The 28,000-nt window shown below is 40.8% G+C and overlaps 1 protein-coding gene across 3 annotated transcripts; it reads left to right on the top strand.

Annotated features, from left to right (window-relative positions):
• The first annotated feature begins 1 nt into the window (after window position 1).
• Window positions 2-27,686, top strand: trim3b (tripartite motif containing 3b). Of its 3 annotated transcripts, XM_042223350.1 has the most exons (18): window positions 2-1,179; window positions 16,715-16,890; window positions 17,063-17,600; window positions 18,773-18,902; window positions 19,011-19,121; window positions 19,275-19,426; window positions 19,578-19,758; window positions 19,975-20,076; window positions 20,263-20,361; window positions 20,869-21,021; window positions 21,385-21,763; window positions 22,274-22,377; window positions 22,489-22,656; window positions 22,818-22,986; window positions 23,735-23,776; window positions 24,477-24,547; window positions 24,654-24,794; window positions 24,897-27,686. In XM_042223350.1, exons 4-18 carry the CDS (start codon window positions 18,897-18,899, stop codon window positions 25,047-25,049), a joined length of 2,031 nt encoding a protein of 676 aa, XP_042079284.1. In that variant the 5' UTR covers window positions 2-1,179; window positions 16,715-16,890; window positions 17,063-17,600; window positions 18,773-18,896; the 3' UTR covers window positions 25,050-27,686. The 3 variants fall into 3 exon arrangements, with proteins under 3 accessions (XP_042079284.1, XP_005928128.1, XP_005928133.1); XM_005928066.3 differs by lacking the exon at window positions 17,063-17,600 and having other exon boundaries at window positions 10-1,179; XM_005928071.3 differs by lacking the exons at window positions 17,063-17,600; window positions 23,735-23,776 and having other exon boundaries at window positions 23-1,179.
• Window positions 27,687-28,000: the final 314 nt, after the last annotated feature.

The following is a 28,000-nucleotide window of genomic DNA, read 5'->3' as shown; positions in this document are numbered from 1 at the left end:
AAACATGAACTCTTTTTCACTATATTTACTATAAGATCTTGTTTTAGTTCTTGATTATGAACGTCAACAAAGCATACCAGTGATTTACAATTTGAATGCATTATATGCAAATTGGCAAAAATAGTAATTTTTCAGTTATTCAACCATACCTGGAGGTTTTTCTTTTAATTTCAGAAGGTGCAGCTTTTGTGAATTTCATGTCAGGGAGGAAAAGCTAACTGGACGGTTTGGGAAAGCGAGGGAGCAGCCATCTGCGTGTTCTGCTGCTCTGGATGCAGTCTCCATGGCAACATAGTGTTCCTGCAGCAAAAATCATGGGAAGACAGCTCGGTCCCAACCCCCAGGCGCATGCACACAGGCACTCCACTCACACTTTTGAGGCAAACGGTGCCTGCTCTGTCCATACATATAGTGATCACACAAGAAACACTGCAGCAGTTTGCCTGTCAAAATTCTTTACGCTACTTCCCATCTTCACCACTATGTTTCTCTAGATTCTTAAATAACTCACAATGACGATGTCCTACCTCCCACCTTCCTCTGATTCTCTTTTATATGGCATTTAATAATTCATTTCATCACTCTTTTAAATTGATGTCCAACTAAATTAGAGTTTCCAACAGGGTTCAGGCGATTTTTGGTCCTCTCATCTCATCTTCCACATCTCTATGCAAAAAGAGAGCCTCTCCTCATGTCAATGAGTGACTGTCTCACAGTTTGGCTTGTTGGATATTTCTCATTATCCTTACACACGCAATCAAAAAGAGAGGCAGAAGAGTTAAGGGACACCGAGAGCAGGAAATGGAGGGGAAAAAAAATCTGTCTTTGTTGCCATCTCCTCTTCACTCTGCTCATCTGTTACACTATTGGACAATTTGGCCCCCTCCCATTTTCACACCAGCCAGTCAGCTTGTACAATATCTCTGTATCTCTTGGCTCTCTCTCTTTCTCTCGCGCTCTCTCAGCTTCTATCTCTCCCTCCTGTTAGCACAAACATACATGTGTTAAAGCCAGATCCCACACGCACACACACCCTGCTTCTGTCTGTCTTACTAGTCTCTGTGTGTGAGGTGCTTTTTGCTTTGACAATGTCAGGTTTTGTGGACGGATATCGCTCCCTCTGGAGGAGAGCACGCTGAAACTTCCTCCCACCTCTCTTTCATCTGTCAGGAATCTGCTGTAAGTAAAAATTTCCCCTCTGACATCCCATCTTATCTTCAACGCCATCCCGCCGATATGCCAGCACATATTTGCTCCACCTACACAGTTTCCTTTCTCCCCTTTGCGGAGGGTGCATACCTCTCCTCCTCTCATGTCTCCCTCTCCACTCCATCACTCTCCCTTATTTCCCCTACCTCCCACTGGTGGATGCACACACCCTATGTTGTCTGTATGCAGAATAATGGTGCAGGCCATTTGCTGGCCTGTGATTGGCTTTTGCCATGTAACATAACCTGAATAAACATATCTTGGTTGTGTATGCAAGACACCTTCTATGAGAGTGACTTGACTGTGATTAAAGATGAGTGGCGAGATGATGTGTAGTTATCTGTGGTGAATAGGTTACTGTGTCCATAATCTGACATGATTGCAGACTCTGAGACACTCAAAAATGTAATTTGCGGCTTGTAGCAGCATGCTGTTAAAAGCTTTTTATATATAAAAATGGTTTGCCTAAAGTATGAAAACACAACCTGTTTTCAGCTTACACCAATTTGTAATTTTTATTCTCCACAATTTATAAGATAAAATATCTCTCACCACAAATGTTAGGTGACATCGTTCTACAGCCTATTAGAAAGAAAAATATATCTTTCCAAGCTGTCTGTGTGGTAATAATGCTGTGGCATTAAACTTGGGGCAAGATTGATTTCTCTGTTTCTGAAATATCTTAACTAGAAGTGAAATGTAATGCAGGAGGTTTACACTTCAGCTGTCACCAGTATTACACTTTGATCTCAATATAAATCCTTCCTAGCGCAACCTCACTTTGTTTTTAGGCATATGAGGGAATTAGTAGATGGCTTTAACAGAGCTCTCTTGAGCCTTGAGACTTGAAGCACTCTTGAAACAGTGATCCAGGAGAACGTTTGGTTACCAGAGTAACCCTAATTATCTGAAAGATCTCAATATAGGAAGTGCCTTGTGGACACCAATCTAACCAATCACTTTCAGGACACGGGTCCCCTGATCCCTTTCATAATGCCCACTGGCCAAGTATCAGGCATTCTTCATGTATGTGCAAGTTGGGCAGTTTGGTGAGATACCTTGCTTGGTTTTCAGAGAACCAGGTTACACTGGTAACCAAATGTTCTCCTGGTTTTTGTGTACAGGACAAAGCAAACTTGCCCATGGCTGTCGTTGGAAAATGGCAGTAGGCAAATAGCCAGTAACTCCAGTGTAGGTAGATAAGTAGATTGGATAACCTTAGAGATGACGATGAAGTTGGAGGCAAAACTGCAGACAGGAAGTATGGCTAGATAAATCGTATCACTGATTGTTTTTGCCGTTGCAAAAGGAAGCAATATGACATTTTTGAGTGGAAGTGCCTTTAAGTCAATGTAGTCCAAAGGTAGTTCTGAGAGTGGCTCCAACATTGTGAGTAAATCCCAGGACAGAACAACAAAATTAGGCAGTGAGTAAATGCCAACCCCAGCTCAGTAGCCAGACCCTGAACTTCAACATGTAACAAAAGCAGTGATGAGTAGACAGGCTGTGATGTTGACTTGTAAACCTTTTGGTACATGGAGGCTTTGAAATATTCCCTTTTTTACATGGGAGAGCTGGCCTTGGTGACGTGAGTGTGGGATTTTGATTTGGGTGGAGATGATGTACCAGCATCTGCTTCTCCCACTTGGCATCCAGCTTTCCAGGCTAGTTAATGGGCAGTCTGACTGCCACATCCTTGTAAAATGGACTGGTTATGGTAAATGGACTGGTTCTTATATAGCGCTTTTCTACTCTGTCTGAGCACTCAAAGCGCTTTATACAACTAATTCATTCACCCAATCACACCCATTCACACAAGCACTTCTTCTAAGTTTAGGTGCTGAGTATCTAACATTCATACACATTCACAATCCAATGAATGCATCGGAGAGCAACATGGGGTTAGTATCTTGCCCAAGGATATTTGGCATGCAAACCTTCTGGTTAGTGGCTGATGTGCTCTGCCACCTGAGCTACAGCCACCCCTATATATGTATATCTCATATAGGTCAACCTCACGGGGAAATGGAAAGGCCTGAGTTTCCCCGCTGATGGAGCTGCTCCTGATCAGGAGTGCAAATAGCATCCTCCTCATCTTTATCCATTGTCATCTATGAATTCCATGTTAATGTCATTCTTATCTTCTCCATACTCCCCTTCAGAGTCGAGGAGCTGGTTAAAAGAGGGGAAAATTCAGCCCCAGGGTCTCAAGTGCCTGCTGAGCTGGATTTATCATTGGGACCAGGTTTTGAGGCCACCAACATTAGCAAATGGTGTTCCAGGTTTTGGCTTGCACTCTGCAGCAATTCTGTCAGCGACAGTTGTGCCTGTTTGACACCCATACATGTGATGCAGAGAAGATGGAGGTCTTTCCTCAACATGGTCAACCCATAAATGACTGAGCAACAGCAGACTGTGTCCCTAACTTTGCCATTGTCAGCGTTTCCTTGAGAGGATTCAGTGGTAGTCATAACCACTAATGCTTAGCTCTGACAACTAGCAAATAGTAACACAAGCACACTTGTACTTGGCATATAAGCTTGATAAGGCATCAGTCTGCATCAATGTGACAACTACTACTAGAAAAATATATTTATGTAATGAAAATATAATTACAACATTATAAAAATAATCCTGAAATCAGGAAAAACCCACGTTCAGGGACTACCTTGACATCCCAAACTGTAGGACAGATAAAGGGATAATCCAGGTTCTTGACTGCTGAGGAGCTCTTGTGATCTTCTCAGGGAAGAAAGTGAGAGTGTTGTGGGGCCAGGCGCTGCTATTAAAGGGTTTTGGAATACCTGTGACTTTGAGGTGATTGGGCTGTCTTAGACAGATGTAGGGGTAGTGGAGCTTCCGTGATTGGTCACGCCAGAAGGCGCCTCTCATAGAGACACTGAGTGAGATTTGAAAGAGAACCTCTGGTCATCGTGGGGGGAAGTGGAGACTGGAATGTCCAGCTGGCACGGGAGGAATGTCACTGGAGCTGCATGGGAGGGTGAGAGCCAGGCGAGATGTAAACTTAACCATGAAAACACAATTAATGGATACTGTTACTACTGGATTTTCAGCTCTGTTTGTGCTGTAGCTGTTATACACTCCTATTTGACTTGTTAGGGTGTTTGTCACAGTGTTGGAAAGCTGTTATGCTCAAATTTGTAATTGTTCCCTTCATGCACAGTTAAGTATTTACTAACAGCATGAGAGAAATATATTAATTACATCATATATCACAAAAGTAACAGCTGAGCATGATTTGTGAAGATGACCATCCTTGCTCTTTTTTAATTCTTTGTCTTCCTTGCAGACCTGAGCAGTGTTAAGATGATTGTGGTGCCTGTTGAACCCATGCTGCACTGTCAAATTTTTGTTGCTGTTTTGATATGAACCCCTCAGTGAGGGGATCAGGTCTTTGCAGCTCAAACTTAAGTTTTAACTTTGTGAAGTCTGAAGAAGAGTGTGTCTTTTATTATAGTCCATCCGAGAGATGCAACGGCATACATGAACGTTGTTTTGTAAATTTGCTATTTCGTTTTTATTTGAATTTGGTTTTTATCTGTGCCTTTGTGGCAAAAAAATACATCAGTAAAGTCAAAGATTATTGGCCAACATATCATTGTATATTATATACATAATACATTGATACACATTGTTTTATGTTGATAATGTCTATAGTGTCCATTTCTTTTGGGCTATTCTGTTTATATTGAGAACAGCACCCAGTTCTTTGTATGTGTACACATACTTGGACAATAATGCTGATTCTGATAATAGATTTACCAGGCACAGTTGGATTTGCAGCAGTGAAGTAGGGCTGTGCGATATGACCAAAATCTCATATCCCGATATAAGAATTCTATCGCCCGATAACGATATAAATCACAAAAATGTAACATTTTGTGTAAATTCTGTAAATCTCGGGCAGCTCGTCTTGCAGGAAGTGTTTCCAGCTGCGCGTCATGTAGCTGGAGTCGAGTGTTTTAACCGATGCATGAAACTATACATTTTTAGACATAAGTTGTAAAGGCCGCCGTTTTCTTTGTGAGTATTTATTACACAGCGTGCTGCGGGGAAAAGCCTGTTCTAACGTTTGAGTCTAAGGTTTATTTTTTAGCACCTGGCGGCTCTTTTTTAATTCTCATCCGTAAATAATCTGCTCTTTCACGTGATTTAGTTTATTTTGAAAAGTCTCAACAGGATCTTGAGCTTTATTGTGAAAGTAACATAAACAAGCGGACACCCGATGCTGTTACCGTCGTTGTTGCTAACCACATCGCACAAAAACAGGGGCTTTTACCGTCCATATAAAATATAAGAGAAAGAGAGAACTTTAAGAAATTAATATAGCCACTACAGTGACCATCAAAACGATGAAAAAATATTGCCATAAACAGTTTATTTTGCGACACCACGAAACAAACGATAGCGTAAAATGAAACGATAGACGTCTTTATATCGTCATTCGATATATATCGTTATATCAAACAGCCCTACAGTGAAGTGTTCCTTTGTGGATTCTTGCCCCTTGTTTGTTTGCAAAATAAATGTGTATGCTTACATATGCACAGTATTTATCTGTGTGATAAATAACAGGTTTTCCACATTTAGCTGTATTTATTTGTAAGAGAGTCATGTAGTGAAAGCTTAGTGACGGCGCTGAGAGACGTAGTCATGTCACTGGATATATTTAGCCAGGTCCCTGTGGGGGGGCTCAGCAATAGTAAAGTCCTTACTGTAAGAACATTTCATGTAACAACAGCAAACAAAGCTTCCGTTTGGCACTCTTCTGTTACGCATAGTTGGACAGAGATGCTGCAGTTCATATATCTTATATACTGTGATCTGAATGTCCAGAGAGGGTAAAAAAAATCTGTCACTATATACACAGACATTTCCTGCTCTATGGTAGAGGTAAGGGTGTCTGGTGAATATACTGTATATACAACTGGAGAATAAATGGGTCGCTTATGTCAAACTGATATAATTACTGTCATGACAGTAATCCTAGAACAGATCCCAGATAGTTACTGAAATGGCTGCATACCAAGCAGGCCTGTGGAAGATGTGATCTGTGCTACATGTTGTAATAAGTATGAAAAATAAAAACCACAAAAATTATTTTGATTTCTGTATACCACAATTTACCACTGCTAGAAATTAAAGAACTACGACTGTGGTGTCTCTGTGGTTGTAAAATAGTGTGCACTTGCTAGGATGAGCAGGTTTAATCTTGTAGCACATTGCAGGCTGTAGCCTGACACAAAAACAATGTTTTTAAAGATACACAGGGCAAATAGGAGAATTTACTGTGGATTAATGATGATATTTTGTAGCTCATAGAGTCTGAATGCTCTTTTGGGATCAAATTAAAATTGTAAAAGCACTTCTAATCAGCTTTGATCAAACATCTGTAAATAAAACATTTTAAAAAATGCTTTCTTCATGCGCTGAGTGCAGTTAGGAAGGCAGCTGATTTGAAAGATCATCTAAACTCTATTAGTATCTGTGTATGGGGAAAATCTGTCATTTTATTTATTTGTTTTTAAATGGTACCCTTCCACAGTAGTGATGTGCAGCTGAAGCTTTGCACACCTGCACACATGCGTGTGTTCATGCATACTTGCGTGCAGGAGCGTGAGCGGTGTGTTAATATGTTGATACAGGCGGTTCCTGTGACACATTCCTGCACAGCTTGGCTCAGATCAGACCAACTGATAATTTTAGCTGTGTGCCTGTGTTGGTCTGTCCTGCTGTGTGTGGACAGTGAATACAAGGTAGCACTTAATGTTTGTCATCCACTGCATCATTCTTGCCAGAGAACCACACGTTGTTTGTGTGTGAGTGTTTGTAACATGTCAGTTAGCAGTCCGTCCTCCCTGTTTTCCTGGTTTGCCAGCATAGCAGCAATCTGGCCTTAAAAGCAGACAGACTACTGTAAACATTAGGTTTGGCATCACAAATGACTGGTTATTATAGTATAGTTTTAGAGAGAGGCAGCAATCCACTAGAATCCTGCAACCCTGAACTATACTTCCAAACTACATTTGAAAACCTTTCCTAGTCCTTTTGAATTAAGATGGATTCAAAGAGGTATTGATTTGTCTCTGTCGTCATTCTGGTCCAAGTCTTGTCAAACTGAGCTGTTATTTTGTGCACCTGGAGTTTGCTTTAGACATTTGTTCCAGGTCTTTGCTTGCACAGTATTTATGCACAGCATTTATTCACAGAGTTTAAAGGATGTGCAAATGATTAATCCGCTGACCTATCGGCGTGACGAACAAATGACGGAATTTCTAATCCCCTCAAGTTAATGACTTTTCACCCTGTTAGGGATCCCAGCTGTAATGCACATTTATGATTCAGCATGGCAAGGCCTGCTTAGAATGAGCACCATGAGAAAATACATTTTCACAGTGAAACGAGATGTTCTGCCCCTTGCAACCAGAGAGTTAGTTTCCTCCTTTATGTGGTGATGGTTTCTGCTATGTGATGGGCATGTGAGCAAAATTCCCATTCACATGGTTACCTGAACTGCTAAATACTAAAAAAAACAACAACCAAAAAACCCATAGATAAAGAAGGTCCCATATACTTCAGCGTACCTGAAATTAATATCACATGGTTTTATTATGCCATGTTAGATGAAACTATCTGTTTATGTAAATATATATTTAGCTCAGGGCATCTACTCCCCCAGTTATTTAAAGAAACAAATTATTTCAGGATCAGCTCCTCTACCCCGTGGCACATGCTCTTCTTTCACTGAAATAATTCTCTCTGCTGGGAAAGGCAGAGTTGGGTAGGGAAAAGAAAGAAGTGGAAGAATCTGCGAATCGTGTCATTTTCTTTGAATGTGCTGTATCTAACTTTAGTATTCTGGAGTATATTTTACACTGTGGGATAAAATTTGTACACACTGCTGTGTTACAGGCTCATAAATGGCTATTTGAATTCTGTTCTGATGTTCTGTGTAAAAACCATTCAAGAGTAATGAATGCCAATTTCAATGAGAGCCAAAAAGACAGGGGTTGCATCTTTTTCTCTCCAAATTTGGTCACGTATTAGGAGGTTGTTACAATTTGAGAGTTCTCATACACTGGCCCTTAATCATACACACTGAGAGATGTGAAGGAGGCTGTATCTCCCTATCTGAGCTGCTCGTGTATCTGTTTCTCAAGGCTTAGTGCAGCTGAACTTCTGTGCTGATGTCTGCCTCGATCTTATTCATGCAAGAATCTCTTGATGAAGTTCTGTTTGCATTAAAGTGAATACGTCGATGGATAAAATGGCTTTCAGGTTGCAGCAGACACAGAAACGTGTTTTGTTTATGGTTTATTCCAGAGGTGTATCGGCTGAACATTAAACTCCAGCAAATGCATAAGGATTAAAAAGTGTTGCTCCAGGGTACAGCTTTACTCTGCTGCTACACTGATTTTAGAGGCTGTACTTGCCAATTATTCTGCAGGTTTTGCGAGTTAACTATGAAGACTTCAGAGTATGATGTGATGTTGTTTAAAGTTCATCATCAGAAAGGGTTTAGGGGTATGACATGCCAGTACTGAACGCATAATAATATGGGTAAATAATCCATTAGCGGGGAATTATAATACTATTTTGACAGACCTTGATGCACATTGCCATCCAGCACAAAACAAGCAAGGCAATGCAGTAACTAGCTAACAGACTACTATGAAAACATGTAGGCAATAGTGGCAATATTAGTGAATGAGCAGGTCGACAATAATTGAAACACCAACTTCTGCTCATATACTATGATTATATACACTGACCGACCATTTTATTTGCTACACTTTGCTAGCAGGTTATCAGAAGACAGTTACACTTTTGTCATAAAGGGATAGCAATAATACTCAAGTAGGCTGTGGCATTTAAACAATGCTTAGTTGGCACTAAGGGGCCCAAAATATGCCAGGAACCTACTCCCCACACATTCAGCCTCCACTAGCCTGGATTGTTGATACAAGACAGGATGGATTCATGCTTTCATGCTGTTTACATACAAAAGTTGCAGCAGAAATCAAGACTCATCAGACCAGGTAACAAGTCCAAAGTTAGTTGACATGAGTGAAGCCGACTGCACTCTTCTGTGTGGCGCATCTGCTTTAAGGTTCAACATGTTGCGCGCTGAGAGATGCCGTTCTACATATCTTTGGCTGTAACGAGTGGTTATTTGAGTCACTGTTGCCTTCCTATGAGCACACTGCATGTCTGCCCATTATTTTTTGGCCTCTGGCATCAACAAAGCATTTTTTCTATTTTCTTTATTAGAGCATTGTCTGTAAACCCTAGAGATGGCTGTGCAGGAAAAGCCCAGTAGATCGATACAGATCAGTCTATCTGCCACATTCAGAGTCACTTATATCAGCTTTCTTCCTCATTCTGATGCTCTGTTTGAATTTCGCCAGGCTGTCTTGGAGACAGTCGACGCTCTACTTGGAAAAGTTTGCTTGGCAGTTTATTTTTTTTATGCTCATGGACACAGCTTGAAAAAAATAATTCTACTTGAAACTCTTTAATGACATACATCGTGTAATTTCTTACAAACTAAATGACATAGTGGTCAGCAGGATCCAAAATCCTTAACCCTTTGAGGCTTTAGATTGTTTAAGTCGTCATTCTTAATTTTTAATTTTTCAGCAGTTTACAATTAGAATATAGAACTAATGGTCTAAGAAGAGAGAGTGGAGTAAAAAGTGTGACATTTAACATTTACAGAATAATTACAGAAGGAAATGTGTCAACACTATTGGTACTTAGACACTGGCCTCCACTAGTTTGCAAAGCCGAAAGGAAATTTGTGTTAAGTGGAACATCCGCTGCACAATTTATGCATGCACACACCTGCTTTCCCTGAGGCCAGCCGTTGTGTAAAGACAGTTTGATAACTGCCACTGTATTTGACAGAAAGCATCACTATTTTCTTTTTACCCTTCAGTCAAGTGACATTCATGTACAGTATACCTGTGTTTACTGCATGCTGACAGTAACTAGTCTTTCTTACAATAGTAGATGTATATAGTCTTAGCATCTACGTAGCCTAAAACAATCTGTCTGATGAATTAATGATCTGTATTTAGACAATAACTTGCCGAGAATTCAGTTAGAAAACCTGAGATAATAAAACCTTATGCAGGCATAACAGCCAGCATTATGCAGGTCAGTACTTGCTGTGATGCTCTTTATTTTTTTCATTGGTAACTTTGCACACATTCGCACATACTGATGGATACTAAAAAACAAACGAACACTGAGGACTTTGTGGCCATGCTTTGAAGTGTTGATGCTATAGCCAGTTTACATGAATGTAGCACAAGAGCATGCATAAAAAAACTGCAGGTCTATACTATGTGCGGTAGTTATGCACAAAGAGAGGCTGATGTGAATGTTTGGCTCCTTCTTAATATTGGAGTCATTTTTATGCTGGTCATCTGAGGATCCCTGTGCTTTTGCACAGTGCGTTTGCAATGCTGGTCACGTGCCTGGTGTGTGAAGGGAATGAGAACTGATAGCTCTATATATAGAAATACATACATGTATGTAGGGATTTAAGAGTGGACTGCGCAAGAGAATAAAAGGTTGCTGAGCACACAAAGGGGGATTACACGTGCTGGACCATACACACCATCTTTGTATTTTATGCTGGTGTATATGTCTTTGTAACAACAAATTTGAGAGTGAGGTATGCTTTTTATTATGTGATTGCTGGCTGGCGTGTGACTGCTGTGGGGCTATAGTATGACTCAGAATTGAAGAGCTTATGTGTGTTTGAGGAATGGTGTCAGACCTGGAGCTGTCAAACTCTAGCACCATCACAGCAGTCTCTGAGATCTCAGTATCATGTTCCTTTTCATCTTTCCTGTTCAATTTGTAATTGTAGAATAAATAACCAGCAGTATTTGCGTGTTCCTTGTGTTGCTTCTGATACATTTTTTTTAATTCTCTGAATTTCCATCATTTCCACATCTTTCCAAATGTTGTCAGCTGAGCTTCCAGAGAGTTTGGCAGAGAAACACTACGTCATGTAGGTAGAGCACCTAACAGAAAACAAGATCAAGCAAAAAATGGCAAAATATCAGGTAATAATGGATTGGATTTATATAGCGCTTTTCAAGGCACCCAAAGCGCTTTACAATGCCACTATTCATTCACTCTCACATTCACACACTGGTGGAGGCGAGCTACAGTTGTAGCCACAGCTGCCCTGGGGCGCACTGACAGAGGCGAGGCTGCCATATTGTGCCATCGGCCTCTCTGGCCAACACCAGTAAAGTGTCTTGCCCAAGGACACAACGACCAGGACAGAGAGCCCGGGGATCGAACTGGCGACCTTCCTGTTACAGATGCGCTTCCCAACCCCCCTGAGCCACGGTGCAGCACTGGGAGTCGGTATGTTATTGGCTCCAAGAAAGTACAGCAACCCCTTGTTACTCACGCTTATGTAACATTTCTTGTCACATCATTTGCCACGTTGTGTCGGTTCTCACAGGACTGACAAAAAGAAAAAGAACACCAAAGGCCCCACCAAAAAAATAATTAAAAACAAACGCAGCGTGAAAGCTATTTGATTACTTGATCGTTCTTTGTTCACTCCCTGAAGTGAGGGTTGGATTTTATTTCTTTGGGGTTTTAAGGGAACATCCCTTTCATCGCTGTCATTACTCCGACCCTGAGGCAGAACGGTTTCTTTTGACTGTTGACATTACGCAAGTCGCAGGTTTAACTGCAGCTGTGTGTTCATCCAAAAGCATTAGTGTAATAAAAATGAAAAAGACTTAATTGCAATCTTTATTTATTTTGGAATAAAAAAGAGAAAAAAGGTATTTTTCGGCACACTCCTTTCATATTACCTTTACTTATTTCAAGGGACTCATTGGTGATACCAGTGGTGGTTCATCTTCTTCCTATTTAATAACTGCAGGTGTCATATATTCTGAACGAACTGTCGCTTCAGCAGAAACTGTGGAGAACTAATAATGCTTTTGAGTGCGAGTGCTCACTGCAGAGATGACAAGGGCCTTTTTGAAAAGGCGGCCCATGCTGCAGTGATGCATTGAGTATATTGGTCACGCCAGATACCCTCTCTATGGAACCCAAAAACAAGACATGCTCATAGACTGTTTCATCCAATGGTGACATGTTAGTAAGTGCTATCTTGTAACTATCAAGTTGCACAAGTTTTCAAACCGCTTGTTTAACAGTTATAAGTGGCTACAAAAATTCCTTGCGCTTTGAAAGTGCCATACAATGCCACACAAAAATGTACAAAACTGTGCCAGAACATCGATGAGGCAACAATAAATTCCCTTCAGACGGCTGCTCATATCTCATTCTGTCTTCATCCTCTTATCCCTCTACTTCCTGTTACATCCAGCACATCAGTCTGCGCTTTGAGTTTAGGATGACAGAATTTTGGAAAGGTAGGTGTGTGTGTGGGTGGGTGCAGAGGAAGTAGAGCGTGGGAGGAGAGAAGACTGGACTTAATCCGAACAGATTAAATGTAGATTGATGTTTTTTGTCAGAGAATCGTCACCTCTGGCTTCAGATTATACTCTGACCACATCACAAGGACGGGGCATTTAAGGGATTGAGTGCAAAATTATCCCACGGCAAGAAATTTCATAATGATGATCCCCTTTTCAGTTCAGAGTGTCCGTCTTAATCCGTGCATATGTGTAATTTGAAACTAGATGGAGAGGCATATGCTCTGATATTCTCACTTAAAGTTAGTTTTTTTGTAAGTGACTTCATGAATTATATAAGTCTGTTTTATTTGGCTGCCCTAAATGTGTCTGCAAGCATGCATCTGCATGCTTGGATGGCCAAGTAATGACATAATTCCTCATAACTGGATACTAGATTATACAAATATAACATATATTCTAATCATTGTGCAAAGTATTTCACAAATTTAATTATTACTCAGCAGGACTTTTGTGCAACATGTTCTTTGGATTTTAAGATTTTTCTGTCCAACACTCACACCCTCCAGTCCAGCGCAAATTGTTGGCCCATGATGCAATACAGCTTGCTTGCTGGTTTAGGTTTCCCAGCCAATCAGAGCGCAGCAGTAGGAGGACATAGAGTGAGCTCATGCTTGTAAACGGCACTGACAGTAGGAGGGACTTTCAATTTACAGTCCCACCCTTTGTTGTCATCCCCGCTCAGCCCTCTTCAGTGCGTGTGCCTTGCATGGAAAAGGGAAAAGCGAGAGAAGGAAAAGGGAAAAGGAAGAGCGGTCAGAGGAGAGAGACTAGAAGGCAAGAGTGTGTGACTCAGGGCGTGTGCTGGTTCTTGAGTGCTACAGTGGCTTAACACAGAGTTGCCATGAAGTCTTCTAGACAGATGTACTCCACTTCACCGACAGTAGGTAGTGTCTCTGTCGACTTTGTGTTTGTTTGTTTTTGTTTTCATGTCCATGTTTGTGTGTGTGTGTGTGTGTGTGTGTGTGTGTGTGTGTGTGTGTGTGTGTGTGTGTGTGTGTGTAACTTTACAGTATCAGCTCACCTCACAGTGGGGTGTTGGTGTTTTGTGTGTTTACACAGGCTGTCAGCTCTTATCTGTTGGTGTCGCACAGGTGTATCACAGTGAGAAGACAACAGAGAGTATCATACTTCTCCTGCATTATTTCTCTGGCCTGTTAAAATGTCTCGCGCTCTAACCCATCTCTCTCCCATCATGCTTCTTAAGCGAGAAGAAGACATTTGATATCCTGTCTTGCCACTTTTTCAGGTTTATCTGCATGTGTGTTCTGTAAGAGAGAGTTCACCCAAACTGTGAGGATCCTGTGGTACGGTAAAGCACCAGCAGAGGTTTCAGTCGTGAATGAGACAAAGAACATGGTCTCTTTTGTGTTCTGTAAAGCCAACAGTAAACAGAACGTGACACATGCGCTTAAGCGCACACACAAAAACAATTAGCTCAGCACTCAAATACTATAATACTGCGAGTTTGGGGAATTACTTAATCTAAGGTCACCAGCAGCATTGCTGCTATTATTACTGTGTTTATAATGGCCAGGAGAATTATGACACATTTTTGCTTTTATGGTATTAGTTGGCAGCTCTCTCAAAGACGTGTCCTCTTCATGCATAATTTTTCTTCATGCATCCTGAATGTGTTTGGCTTTATCCCATCCCAGTGCCTTTAACTGCAGAGTCTAAATTCTAAATCTGCTTCCCTTCACTCACTTTAAAGCCTGTCAGTTAAAAACTGGTCATGGATACTTTAGACCATCAAAACTAAGCATCGTGGCCTACTTAGGAGTTTAAGTGAGCATGAATGAAGATGGAGCCCGTGTCAAAACTTGGTCTGCTGAATTCATGTAACCGTGTACACGCACGAGTGTATTCATTCATGTGCATCCACGGCGGTCAAATCTTCTTGATGTTACAGCGTTTGCTTTTCATGTCTCCATCAAGTTCATTTTAAAGCTCGAAAGTGCAAAAGGTTTGCCTCAGCTATAGTTTAGATAAAAAAAACAAAAAAACATGTTAAATTAAGTTTCTTTTTTGAAAGTTGCATCATCTCACACTGCTACTTTAATCTTTATTCCACTGTTTTAAGGAAGAGTACTTATTATTTGGCACTTTTCAGACTCCGCATTCTTCTTTCACAGCGGTCCACCCAAGAAAAGTGCTGTGAAACCAGCAGTAGATGAATGGACACAAATCACCTCACTGTCCTGCTGTCCCGAGGACCGGTGGTCTTATTTTAGCCTCACTGTCATTGCTTCCTCGTCTAGTCACTAATACATGAGTCTAAATTTAGACAGACGTCATAACAGATGATATTAGTATCGGTGTGTTCTAGTACAGAAAAACAGAATGACGGAGAAGTGTGAGAACTGTGCTGAAGAACTGAATACATCCTGTAGTTGATCCCCCCATTATTTCTACACTCGGGAGACATTCCAGCTTCTTTTCATTGGAGTCCAGCAGAGACAACTAGATACTCTTGAAATGCCGGTTTAAAGCAGAGGACTTATGGAGAACAATGCATATTTCGATTTAGACAAAACATAAGCTACTTACCGCTAATCATTTCCGTTTGACACCCTGCGTGTCTTTAACCCGAGTACAAATGTGACATGTTGTTCTTGGAGTTGATGGCTTAAGATATGACCTTTACCCTCCCAGTGTGGGGACTGTATGTCATTGGATCCTCTGTGCAAAGACTGGAAAGATACAGCTTGGCTTTTACCCACTCTGGTGTGTGAGTGTCCGTGCGCGTGCTCATGCTCGGTGGGCAACAACTAACAATAGGACACGAGCAGAGATGGGACAGGGGATTGAGAGCTGTATTAGATCCAGCAGCGACAGATGTGCAGACAGGAGGGAAAGTCTGGTGGGGGGATAATGATAGTCGGTGTGTGTCTGTGTGTGTGTGTGTGTAATGTTTATAACTGCTTTCCTATCATTGTGTGTTTACTTGAGGCATGTACTACTCTTCGCTCACCCCTCCATCTGTATGAGCACATGAGTGCATGCCTGATGCATGAATAATGCATGTGCTGACCTACTGAGAAAATGTGGCTGAATTCATTGCTGTTAGCAACAGAGAGATGAAAATGATATGAACAGCATTCAACAAAAGTGCAAATTCAAGCCATGCATCAAGTCAAGCTATGTGGTTATGACCTCTTGTTACGTATGTACAATATTTGCACTGGATGCTTGTTTTCAGTTAACACCTGATCTTGCAAGCGATGCTTCACTAGCATTTTTTTACTGCTGTAATTAATTTTGCCGTATTTGCTGGCCTTGCACTGATGAATGTGAAAGTGGGCCATGTGGAGGCAGCAGGGGTTTGTGTTGCTAGGCAAAATATCCATACCTTGCATCATATATATAGCTTTTTTTTCCTAATGTGAAAACAATAACAGACTTCTCTGTTCTGGTCACCCTACAGTTGGTTTCTGGCTTTCATGTAACTTCTACCTACAGAGGTGTGCTGTTTGCTGTGAATGTGAAAATGTAGCTGTGTGGTTCATAAAATAAGAAATTAAGCCTATTCCAGCTTAAACTTCTTATGTTTTTTTTTTTGTATGTTCAAAACTACGACTGTTTCAATGGATTATTGTGGATTTGTAAAAAAAAACAAAAAAACAACCCTTTTGTTGAGTGCTTACTTGCTCGTTACAAAGCCTTTTCTTTCTTACGCCTTCTTTGCTTATTTTTGTATTTTATAACTTTAATGTGTTACTCACGCATTTGGCCATAATGGTTCATGTGCATCTGCTGAGCATGAACTGCAAGCCTCTTTCAGCTCTCTTTCAGATGACGTTGCTCTGGTATTAACCTAGAAATAACTGCATAACAGTGTGCTTGTTCTGATCAAGGCATTAAACAGCTTTGTTTTGCTTTGGTTCCTGGTACCTTCTCTGAAAAGTTTGCTGAACAATAGCTCAGCAAAGAAGACCGAAGAAAAAGCTGGAGTGCAGCATTTTTCTTTAATATTTTCATCTTTCTCTTTCTCTTGTTAGGTTAACTGCTGTCGTTGTCCGTGGCTTTAAATTTCCTTTGCCATGGCCAAGCGCGAGGCTGGAAGTACCAGCCCTGTGGTGCGTCAGATAGACAAGCAGTTTCTGGTCTGCAGCATCTGCCTGGATCATTACCGCAACCCCAAGGTCTTGCCCTGCCTGCACACCTTCTGTGAAAGGTAACTAATGTTTGTGCTGTCTGCGTCAATGACACCGGTCAGGAGTCCTAATTACTGCTCCTCGCACTGTCTGCTGCATGTAGCTATTTCTGGCCATTCAAAGGAGCTTTTGAATTGTTTACCATACCTGTCTCTCTTCTAGTAAATCCTGTCTCTTACCCTGTTATCATAGAATTCCTGTCATACCTACATGCTGGCCAATAGAGGAACCTCATCTATTGCAAATCCCTACACACAATTAAAAAGCTCAGAGCGCTTCTCGTCACTGACGCTGCTGGGATAAGTGCATTCCTCAGCATCGGGGACTGTCAAGGACTGCAGTCTGAAAAAAGGCTCACTGTTGAGAGACACAATTACAGTGGCTCAATCCACAGTTTCTTGGGAAGGATGACACCCCCTCAGGTGACAATGCTAGAGCCGAGCCAAGCAGGAGGAAGCTTTTTGAAAGCTTGTTGTGGGTCATGGTGGGAGGATGGAGAATGAAGAAGGGGCATGTTGTTGGCTGCAGAAGAAAACCAGGATTATGTTTCAGACTGGTTTGCTCCTAAACCCACGATCTACCAAATATTTATCGAATGGCTTTTTAAAAGCCACACAGTATGAGATAATTCTCTTTTTTCCCCCATGCAGTCTGAGCTGCATTTGCCCACCGGAGGGCAAGTTTAATCCCTGGTTTAACTGGATAGCATGTGATGTGGAGTCCTGCTGAGGTGAACAGATTTTTGTCTAGGGCTATACGCAATATTTCCAGACAGATGTTTTAATGCTGGGGTGGGTTTATGTACTTTAAAGAGGGGTGTGGTGCAAACCCCTGCTGGGCCTATTCCTTTTGGGAGGGTGTTACTTTGCTTCATTTTGCTCCCGATGTCCTCTGTATGTGATTGTCATTTTTGCATATAACCTCAGGATACGACTACTTCATAATATAGAAATGATGCCAAAATAATTACATTTTACAACAACAGTAAAAGCAATTAGAATAGATAAATGACATTTTCTTACCCTTGAATCTCTGCCTGCTGCTCCCAGCGAGCTTCATGTTTGATTTTTGACAAAATATTTGATAGAAAAAATGTTTTTGTTCAACCTCTCAGTTGTTCTCAGAAGCAGAAACAGGGAGGCTTGGCTGATACGAGCTTGTATGCTGTCATAAATTAAATATAATTGTTCCAGCATGCAGCCTAAGCAGCTGCCAAACATACTTTTGTAAAACAACAGAGACTTATCCTGAGAACTGACTCAGGGTTTCTTACTGTATTAATCGCCAAATCATTAACTACAGAAACTAAAGAAATACAGCTGTACATCACCTGAGGGTGGGCACCTGGGCTGTAGACAAGGAATGCATTGCAGTCTGCATACTGCACCTGAAAGTTACTGACTGGCTTTGGTTTTTTCCCTTGTTAGCGTCTAATGTTGTTGATACGCTCCAGTGGGCTTGTTAACCAAACCTGGAAAAATCTTTAGCATGTAGAGCCAAGCAGGATAGATGTGACTACTAGCATGCGTGAAGCCAGGCCAGAATCCAAACTACACAAACGCACACATAGATGCACAAACAGAAAAAAGCCTTAAAAAATGCACTTCACATGTATTCATGATTGAACTGTTTTGCCTCTTAGTGACTCTGTTAGTCAAATTGATTTGCCAGATGCTCACTTACTCAAAGAGAGTGTACATGTTTTCTCTCAAGCCTGTGGGCTCTGTATTGATTTAAATCCACTCTATTGCCTTATTTGTTGTGACAGGAGCACTATTTAGGCACTGCCTCTCTTTATTATGTGATTGCTCTGTCTTCCTCACACCTTCCTCTTCTTTTTTTTTTCTGCTGTATTGGTTATCTAAGTTTTATATTTATATATTTGTTGGCCTCTTCCTTCAGCTGTCTCCAGACCTACATTCCCCCTGAGTCTCTGACACTCTCATGCCCAGTGTGCCGGCAGACATCTATCCTGCCAGAGAAAGGAGTTTGTGCCCTCCAGAACAACTTCTTCATCACTAATCTTATGGAGGTTTGAAAACACAATGCATTAGCCAGATAATTCCAATGCACATTACAAATAACAAAATAAAGAAATACCTCCTTGTTCCACACTGAATATAAGAATGTATTGCATTAGGTCCTTCAACGAGACCCAGAGTGCTCGCGGCCAGAGGCCTGCAGTGTGTTGGAATCAGTCAGTGCTGCAGCTGCAGGGAAGCCGCTCTGCTGCCCAAACCACGAAGGAAAGGTGAGAAACTCTTTTGAGATATGCTACCCAAGTCATCACCTTACCTAAATTCCTTTCCATGTTATTTCAAGCAGTAATTGGTGTAAAAGGAACTGAATGTTACATTAATTTCTTTTTTTGCAAGAGAATGACTCGCTCTGTCTCCCTCTGCAGGTGATGGAGTTCTACTGCGAGTCATGTGAGACAGCCATGTGTTTGGAGTGCACAGAGGGCGAGCACAGGGAGCACATGACTGTTCCTCTGCGGGATGTGGTGGAACAGCACAAGGCTGCGCTGAAGACACAGCTGGATGCCATACACAGCAGGTGGGGGTCTTGATACCTCGGGAAAGCTTTAAGCAGCTTAAGCATTTGGTCCAGACCTTAGGCGATCTGTGCACACCGTGCCTCGTCTGTCAGACATTTTCATTGTGTTCGGCTGCTGTGGAATACATTTTCACCTTGTTTCATGTTGCAGGCTACCTCAGTTAACAGCAGCCATTGAGCTGGTGAGTGAGATCTCTCGACAGCTGAGTGAAAGGAAGAATGAGGCAGTAGCGGAAATTACAAGTACATTTGAAGAGCTGGAACAGGCGCTGCATCAGCGCAAGACGGCCCTCATCACAGACTTGGAGAATATCTGCAGTACCAAGCAGAAAGTTAGTTGATGACCAGTTCATTCACTCATGTATACGCACATGCATAGGTTTTTGTCCTTAATACCAGAGATTTATTGCTTTCTTGACATTTAATTCCTAATTTTCCTCTTTTTTAATGTATTCAGCTGCTTTTTCTCATCTTCAGTATTGTTTTAACATGCTCTACTGACCCTCCTGTGTCCATTTTCTCTTATTCCTTCTCATTCTTGAGCACAGGTCCTGCAGGCCCAGCTTTCAGCTCTCCTCCAGGGGAAGGAACATATTCAGAGCAGTTGCAGTTTCACAGAGCAAGCTCTCAGCCATGGTAGTGCTACTGAGGTGGGCAGGCAAATTTTTATATACCAGCAACCTGTCAAACAGGATTATAGGATTTGACTCTCAAGTTTCATGCAGCAACGTAGCAGAATGTCTGTTCTTCAGTAGTTATATTGTTCTGTATTAAAAGGTACAGATGGGGGGGAAGGACTTTAAATAAAATACAGTATGCATCTCCTGTAAGAATAGGTGCTGCTGGTTCAGAAGCAAATGAGTGAGCGAGTAAACGCGCTGGCCAGACATGACTTCCCAGAGAAACCTCATCAGAATGCACACCTGGACTGCCAGGTAACGACTGCTGTCTGTTGTGACCTCTGTTTTTATTGTGGTGGTTTGACTGATTCTCCTACATTGTCGCATCGCAGGTCTGCGTGAGTCCTGTCGAAACTTTTTATTTTTCACGTGACTGTAATTTGACTACATGTATAACAAGCAGTACTCAGAAAGGACAAATCTCCACCAAGGCAGCTCAATCTGTGGGCAGTGTTTACTTTTATAGGATTTTTGTTATATATTCAGTTTGTTTTCTTTTTTTAAATGTAATGAAAGAAGCTTGTAGTGCAGCAAAAGTAATATTTACAATTCCCATATACCAGCAGATTGAACAGCAGGCATGCAATGCTACAAAAACATTACCTCCTCGGTGTGGGTAATAAAACAAATGTATAAACCCAGTCGTAAAGTACCATTAGCTTGTTAGTAGTTACCAGCTGCAGACACAGAAAGACTTAATAATAAAAAATAATAATAAAAAGTATTAAGAAACTCAAAATTCAAATGTGCTGTGTGTTCAAGGTGGAGACCGAGGGCCTGCGGCGCTCCATCCAGAACCTGGGTGTTCTCCTCACCACAGCAGCTGTGGCTCACACTTCCGTGGCCACAGGAGAGGGCCTCCGCCATGCAGCAACTGGGCAACACCAAACTATTACTGTGACAACAAAAGACAAAGTACTGTCTCTGAATTATGTTGCTTTACTATCGTAATATTGTTCTGCTATATGTGTAAATTAAGCCATTTACTTTTTGCTTTGGCTCTAATGGGTTTACTGACATTTATTTGCTTTTCTTGTGTGTGGCTATTTCAATTTAGCTTTTCATTTTAATTCATAGCATTTATCAGAGTTCGTTTCCAAAAGTTATTTCACGGTGGCTACTCTGGTCACCGAGGCAATTTTCAGGGATTACTTTTATGAAAAGAAATCTATTATAAGCTTCTCATGCATGTGTGGAAAGTGCTTCTTTAGTGGCTGCCGTGTGAATATTGAAGATTTTGTGTTGTTTGGAAATTGACTCAGTGAACCCTATCTGCAGGATGGGGAGCTGGTGCGGACAGGAAACGCAGTTTTAAAAGCAGAGATAACGTCCGCTGATGGGAGCCGGGCTGCAGAGACGGAGATAACGGACAATAAGAATGGAACATACGAGGTGGGCTACACGTTACGCTCTGAGGGAGAGTACTCGTTTTCTTTGCTGCTGTACGGACAGCCAGTACGTGGCAGCCCTTTCCGACTGCGAGCAGTTAAGCCGTCAGATGTTCCGCAATCTCCAGACGATGTGAAGCGGAGGGTGAAGTCCCCCAGTGGCACGGCTGGCCACATACGGCAGAAGGCAGTGCGACGGCCTTCCAGTATGTACAGCACGACTAAGAAAAAGGAGAACCCCATTGAAGATGAGCTCATCTACAGAGTGGGTAAGAGAGACACGGAAAAGCAAATTATGTCCTACACAAGTTACATTATCTTTGTTACAAATCAAGAATACTTATGTCATCATTTATTGGCTTCTAAGCCACAAGACAGGCTTTTAAATTGACACTCTCCGCTCCAGGCAGTTGCAATTTCCAGTTCATGCCAATAGACTACACAATAAAACTTTGATCTGGCTTGATTGTTTTATAGATTTTTTTTTTTATAGACAATTTGGCTTTGGCTGAGATAAAAAAAAAATGTCACTGGCATTCAAAGGTTTTGCAACTTCTTCATATTATTTAACTCAAGCAAGTTTCTGTAATTTACTTTTGAACTCTTTTGCCGCTTTAAACAAACTTTCCCAAGCCTGGGAGACAGGAAAGGAATCCAACAAAACGTATGTCATAGTTTGGTAAACGATCGGCATGAGTGCACAGTGTATAAGACTGGAGACTAATGTGAAAATGGTAAATGACACATTTCTTGAGTATTTGCCTTTTTTTTTCTGTCAGGTTCTCGGGGTAGAGAGAAAGGCGAGTTCACAAATCTCCAGGGGATCTCAGCCTCTAGTAATGGCAGAGTGGTGGTGGCTGACAGCAACAACCAGTGCATACAGGTGAGGCAGTGTAGCCACGTGTTTCACAGTGATTGCACAGAAGTGGATATTCAGACGAGTGTACTCTGCCGTACACTCTAAAACTGTTTGCTTTGATGGACCCAATTGCAGGTTTTCTCCAATGACGGCCAATTCAAGATGCGCTTTGGGGTCAGAGGTCGGTCTCCAGGGCAGCTGCAAAGACCAACGGGTGTCACTGTTGACATGAACGGTGACATTGTGGTGGCCGACTATGACAATCGGTGGGTCAGCATCTTCTCTCCTGATGGGAAGTTTAAGGTAAGATCTCTGTGCAAGCTGAACAGCACTAAATGCCTCATTTAAGGGTTGTTCATATGTGAAATCTATTAAAAAAATAGTATTTTGGTGTTTTTCTGCCTCACCATTTACCTTCAGCTTGAAAAAGTACTAAACTACTTTTTTGTCTCTCTGCATCACAGAATAAGATCGGTGCAGGACGGCTCATGGGTCCCAAGGGTGTGGCTGTGGATAAGAACGGACACATCATCACTGTGGACAACAAGGCTTGCTGCGTCTTCATCTTCCAATCCAATGGGAAACTTGTGACCAAGTTTGGAGGCAGAGGGACTTCTGACAGACAGTTTGCAGGTGAGAAGGAGGCAGCCACTGACGGGGAGGAGACAAGCAAACATCTGTTATGAAATTTTGAATATTTGGCAAAATTATTAAAGTGAGTTAAAATATACTGAAAGAAATAAAAACACACTTCCATTATTTAGGATAACATTTTTTATATTTCTTTAAAGGAAAATAGCAAAGGTAAATATCTGACTGCACAACAGTGAAATACATAAAAATCAAAGGTTAATTTATTAAAATAATTAATCATTAAGGGAAATATGGTTGGTATAAACTCAATGTGTACCATTCAAGTAAATTTCATTTGACCATATTCCATTAAATGTAATGTTGTACACTGTAGTTACATGGAAAATTTACATGTAATCAGATTACTTCATTTTATGCATAAATATTTTTTGAGTGTAAGTAACAGGATTGTTTTAGTAGACAGTAAATCGGGATTTTGAAAGTGTTTGCAATGTGTTTTTTATCATTGTTTAGTATTAGCAACTAAAAACCCTCATTGTGAGCACCATTACTAATGTAGGCGCAGTTTAAAGCGTCAGCTCTGGGCAGCAAACAGCATGAAGAATATTAAAGACAACACTGGCTGTGTGCCCGTAACTCCCACGGTATTACTGCATTAGCCGGGCAGCAGCACCCCCCTGCACCTCCCTGAGCTTTTTCTTCTTTGGATGTCTTTATCTCTGACTAGCTATTTTTTTTCCTTCCTTTCTTTCTTTCTTTCTGTTCTTCCTTCTGTTTTCCAACTCAGAAAAACTTGGCCCAAACATAAATAAATCTGGCTCAGTTTTCAGTAAGTACTAAGTGTGGCCTTGCTGCAACCTTAATCCCACAGTGCAGTGCCCTCTGTCTAACCCAAATCCGTGATCATGTGTCTGACCTCCTGAGATCTCTGATTGTTTAAAAAAAAAACCCTGCAGGATGAAGCTGTGCCTGTGCAGCAATGATCAGAGATGAGATTACATGCCATTGTAATAATTACATGAATCATAATTATTCTTTTTTAAGATAAGTTTGTTGTGTGTATTGTGCTTTTGATGAAAAACGGCTATGAAAAGAGAGATCGGTGTGAATGAATTTTACTGTTTCCAATAGCTCATTCTGTGGTATTTTAATATAATCAGTTTCGAGGTCTGCTTAATGATAAGTTAACTGAACGAGTAACCCAACCATCAGTGTAAGCACTGACAGTATGACTAAGACAATATAAATATTCTGTGATTGGGCAGTGCATGCATAACAATGATTTAGGCCTTGAGCCTCTCCATATAATTTAACTTTCAGTATTGACTTGAAATGTTGCATGAAAAAAAGCACAACATACTACTCGCGTCCAATCAGAAGGGTTTCCTATTTTATAATTGCAGCTTTAGACAAACTATAGATGAAAACTACATTTAGTCAGCCTACTAACAGTGAAGCCAATGCATAAACAACAGGAAACAGTCTCTGCTTCAACTACCAACATAACCTGCTTCTGTCTCCTCATCCAGGCCCGCATTTTGTTGCCGTGAATAACAAGAATGAAATTATCGTGACCGATTTTCACAATCACTCTGTGAAGGTAAGAAAAAAAGACGACCTATGTCTGAGTTTGCCACCTTAGCTGTGATTTTTCTTTTAAAGGGAGGCCGTGCACATGAAGATGCTGACCAAACTTTTTGCCTCAGGTGTACAGCGCTGATGGGGAGTTCCTGTTCAAGTTCGGCTCTCATGGCGAAGGGAACGGCCAATTCAACGCTCCCACTGGCGTGGCTGTGGATGCCAATGGAAACATCATTGTAGCTGACTGGGGTAACAGCAGAATACAGGTGAGGCAGCTTGCAGTTTACGTGTAGATGTAATTTTAACGCCGTTGCTGTGTTTTGTTGTGACAGAATTGCTGAAAATTCTGACCTTTTTTTCTGCATCAGGTGTTTGACAGCACAGGGTCCTTCTTATCCTACATTAACACTTCGGCAGACCCGCTGTATGGCCCCCAGGGCCTAGCGCTCACCTCAGATGGACACGTGGCTGTTGCAGACTCTGGCAATCATTGCTTTAAAGTTTACAGATATCTGCAGTAGACTGAGGGGAAGATGTCGCCGCCACCACCAACTCCTGCTTTAAAAATCAATGTCACATATTTCTTGCAGAGAAAGAGTTGCAACATGCCTGCACACTTCCCAGAGGCTCCATGTCCACAAATTAATTTCCTGTTCATTTTGTCTGTAAATACTTCAAGGATTTAATGTCCAGAGTTTAAGAACAAGAAATGATATTAAGAACGAACTTCCAAAACATGCAATTTTAATGTTTTCAAAGACAAAATTGGCTAGATATCACAAAAACTACTGACTACTGCAAGAACAGAAACCATAATTACTGAAACGGCAGTGAGTTCTTGGATTACTTCTATTTTAAAAAACAATCAATCAGGTAAACATATCTCATATAGAGACTTTCAAATACTTGCGTTTTTTTTAAAGAATGTGAGACAGCCTCTGCTCAACTATACACCTGCAAAGTTAGATGACTACATCTTGTACAGTCGCGTTGCTGTTACATGACAAAATAGGTCCATAGACAGACATGCATATATCAAAAACACTAAACAATCAATTAGGCATGTCTATATTTTGTCATTTTTGGTTTGTCTAACTTTAACTTTCCATAAAGCTGAGCTATAATGCTTCTCTCCACCTCATGTTTTTATTCTCGGACTCTAGAGTAGCTTTGCATGATTCTGTCTGAAACAAGCTGTTTTAGTTTGAGGTTTGAGATGGGCTTTATCAGCAGATGAGCAGTGTTGCGCTTCTCACAGAGCTGCGTGCCTGAAAATCAATAATTCAATTTTGGTACCTAAAAATTTCAGCTTAATAACTTGAAATGTCAAGTTATTGAGGGAAACAAAGTGCTTTAGGCAGCTAGAAGCCTGAGCTATTAGCGCATGGGAATTATTTGCACAAACACTTGGCTAAATTTGTGATTAGTATCAATGTCACAGTAAAAAAAAAAAAGTTTGTGTGTGTGTATGAATGACATAGATTAGGTATAAGCATAATAGTTTACTCTGATTGGCTTTGAGCCTAAAACTAACCAACTGTCGACAGGAAAAAATGAACAGGAAATTAACCCCTGGCTCAAAGGCCTTTTAGCTCTATTCCCCAAGTGTATCTTCACAGCCTGTCAGTCTTAAATTGTTTTGGCAATGCAGATGGGCAACACTCAGTATCCAGCAAACAAGGCAACGCAATGAAGATTCCCTGTTTCCTGAAAGGAACATGATGCTTTATGAGTAAAAAAAATGCTCAGGTCTTTCCTTGAACAACGTTGCATGTTCGTGTGCTCTGAAAATGATCTTCTTGTCACTGCCTTACAATATTCATCAGCGAACTCTGCAGAAACTTCAGGAATGTGTTGTTTTAAAAGGAACTGCTTATCATTCTCATTCTGCACCTTATCAGTCTGACATGATCACTGCACAATTAAAATTATTCTTATCATTGTTTTTTTTTTTTTTAATTTCTATTTAGCCATAAGATGAGTTTACGTATATGCAAGTTGTTTCATTTTGGGATCCAAAGACAAGCATCAAAAAGCACAGTAGTTAAAAAAAAAGGCTAAATATCTGAACCAGCTCCCCTTCACCCTAAAGTCGGAGCCCTACTAGCAAAACAAAATAATAGTAACTAGTCCTTGCACTTTCGTATATTCATACCTACAATTCACTGTAGTTGTGCATATGCACATTTACACGTATGTATATATTTATACATATATATATGGATTTGGTGTCTATATAGCCTACATATTCCAGCACTTAAACAGAAACAAGGTCACGCCAAGTAGTTAACTGAATGAATGAAACATCAGTGGAACAAAGTTGTAATAAGTACATATTATTTGCTGTATTTTTTTTTCCTTTTTGCAAAAGAATTTATTTATTTACAAATTTCTTTTCTACATAATTTGTTTGACAAATTATTTTTCTAATTGGTCGGTTTGAACCTTCTCCTCCTCTTTGCCAAACTTAGCTATACCATTGTAACTTGTAGCACTCAAAGCTGTTTTCTGTTTTTGACTCTTCCCGGTCAAACAGTGACGTTTCCTTCTGCCAAAACCTATTGTTGTAAGTTGCTGTTGAACATTGCACAGAATACAAATAATGAGAGTTATATAGTTTGCAAGAGTAATATATGCCTCTATGTATAGTTCATTTTGACATAATCAGAACGTGTACTGTATATTACAATCATATTCCTGTTGTAGCTGACAAGCACTTTTATCGTGGATTTTCCAGGATTTGTATTCATTTGCTCTGTAGTTCAATGTTTAGAGGTTTTTGTTTTTTTGTGCGTGTGGCTCTTACAAAAACACCAGCTAATATGCAGTGACACAAAATCATCTCTCACCTGTGTTTTAGAAATACTGTCTGTCCCCCAGTACTGACTCATTCTGATTTTCCATCTGCATTTCCTATTTATTGGAAAACTGACAGATTGAGCTAAACTTCCCTTCTCACTAGACTATTTATTCTTTTTGTTGTTGCTTTTAACTGTTAAAAGACATGTGGGGGGAAAACTGAAGCACACAGTATTAATAAAATGACATCAACTTTTGTGTATACAACTGTGTACTACAAGAGGCCATTTACAAGTAATCAGTCCGTTCATGTATCACGGGGAAGGTATGATTGTAAATTAAAGAATGACTAAACTACTGCAAATTGCCTGCTTTGTATAACTAAACTTTAGTTTATTATACAGTAGACTCATTTTTACAGTGAATTTTCAGTTGTTTTCCTTTGTTACTTGGCCAGATTAGATATCAGCATCTCTCTTCATGCCTACTTTACCTACTATGCCAGTTTGTTTTTTTTTTTCTCTCTCTCTCTCTCTCTCTCTCTCTCCCTGATGTCCTCTTTTTCTATTGTCAAATAAGCTAAAATGTCACTTGCCTGCTTCTTGGCTTCTACTGGCTTGGCATTTGCATTAATGTTAAAAGAACTCGACATCACTGGGACTTAAGACATGAG

The sequence above is a fragment of the Haplochromis burtoni genome, unplaced genomic scaffold, assembly GCF_018398535.1.
Source record: "Haplochromis burtoni strain Fernald_Lab_line unplaced genomic scaffold, NCSU_Asbu1 Contig_109, whole genome shotgun sequence".
NCBI classification, from domain to species: Eukaryota; Metazoa; Chordata; class Actinopteri; order Cichliformes; family Cichlidae; genus Haplochromis; species Haplochromis burtoni.
This window is presented reverse-complemented; position numbering and strand designations above follow the sequence as displayed.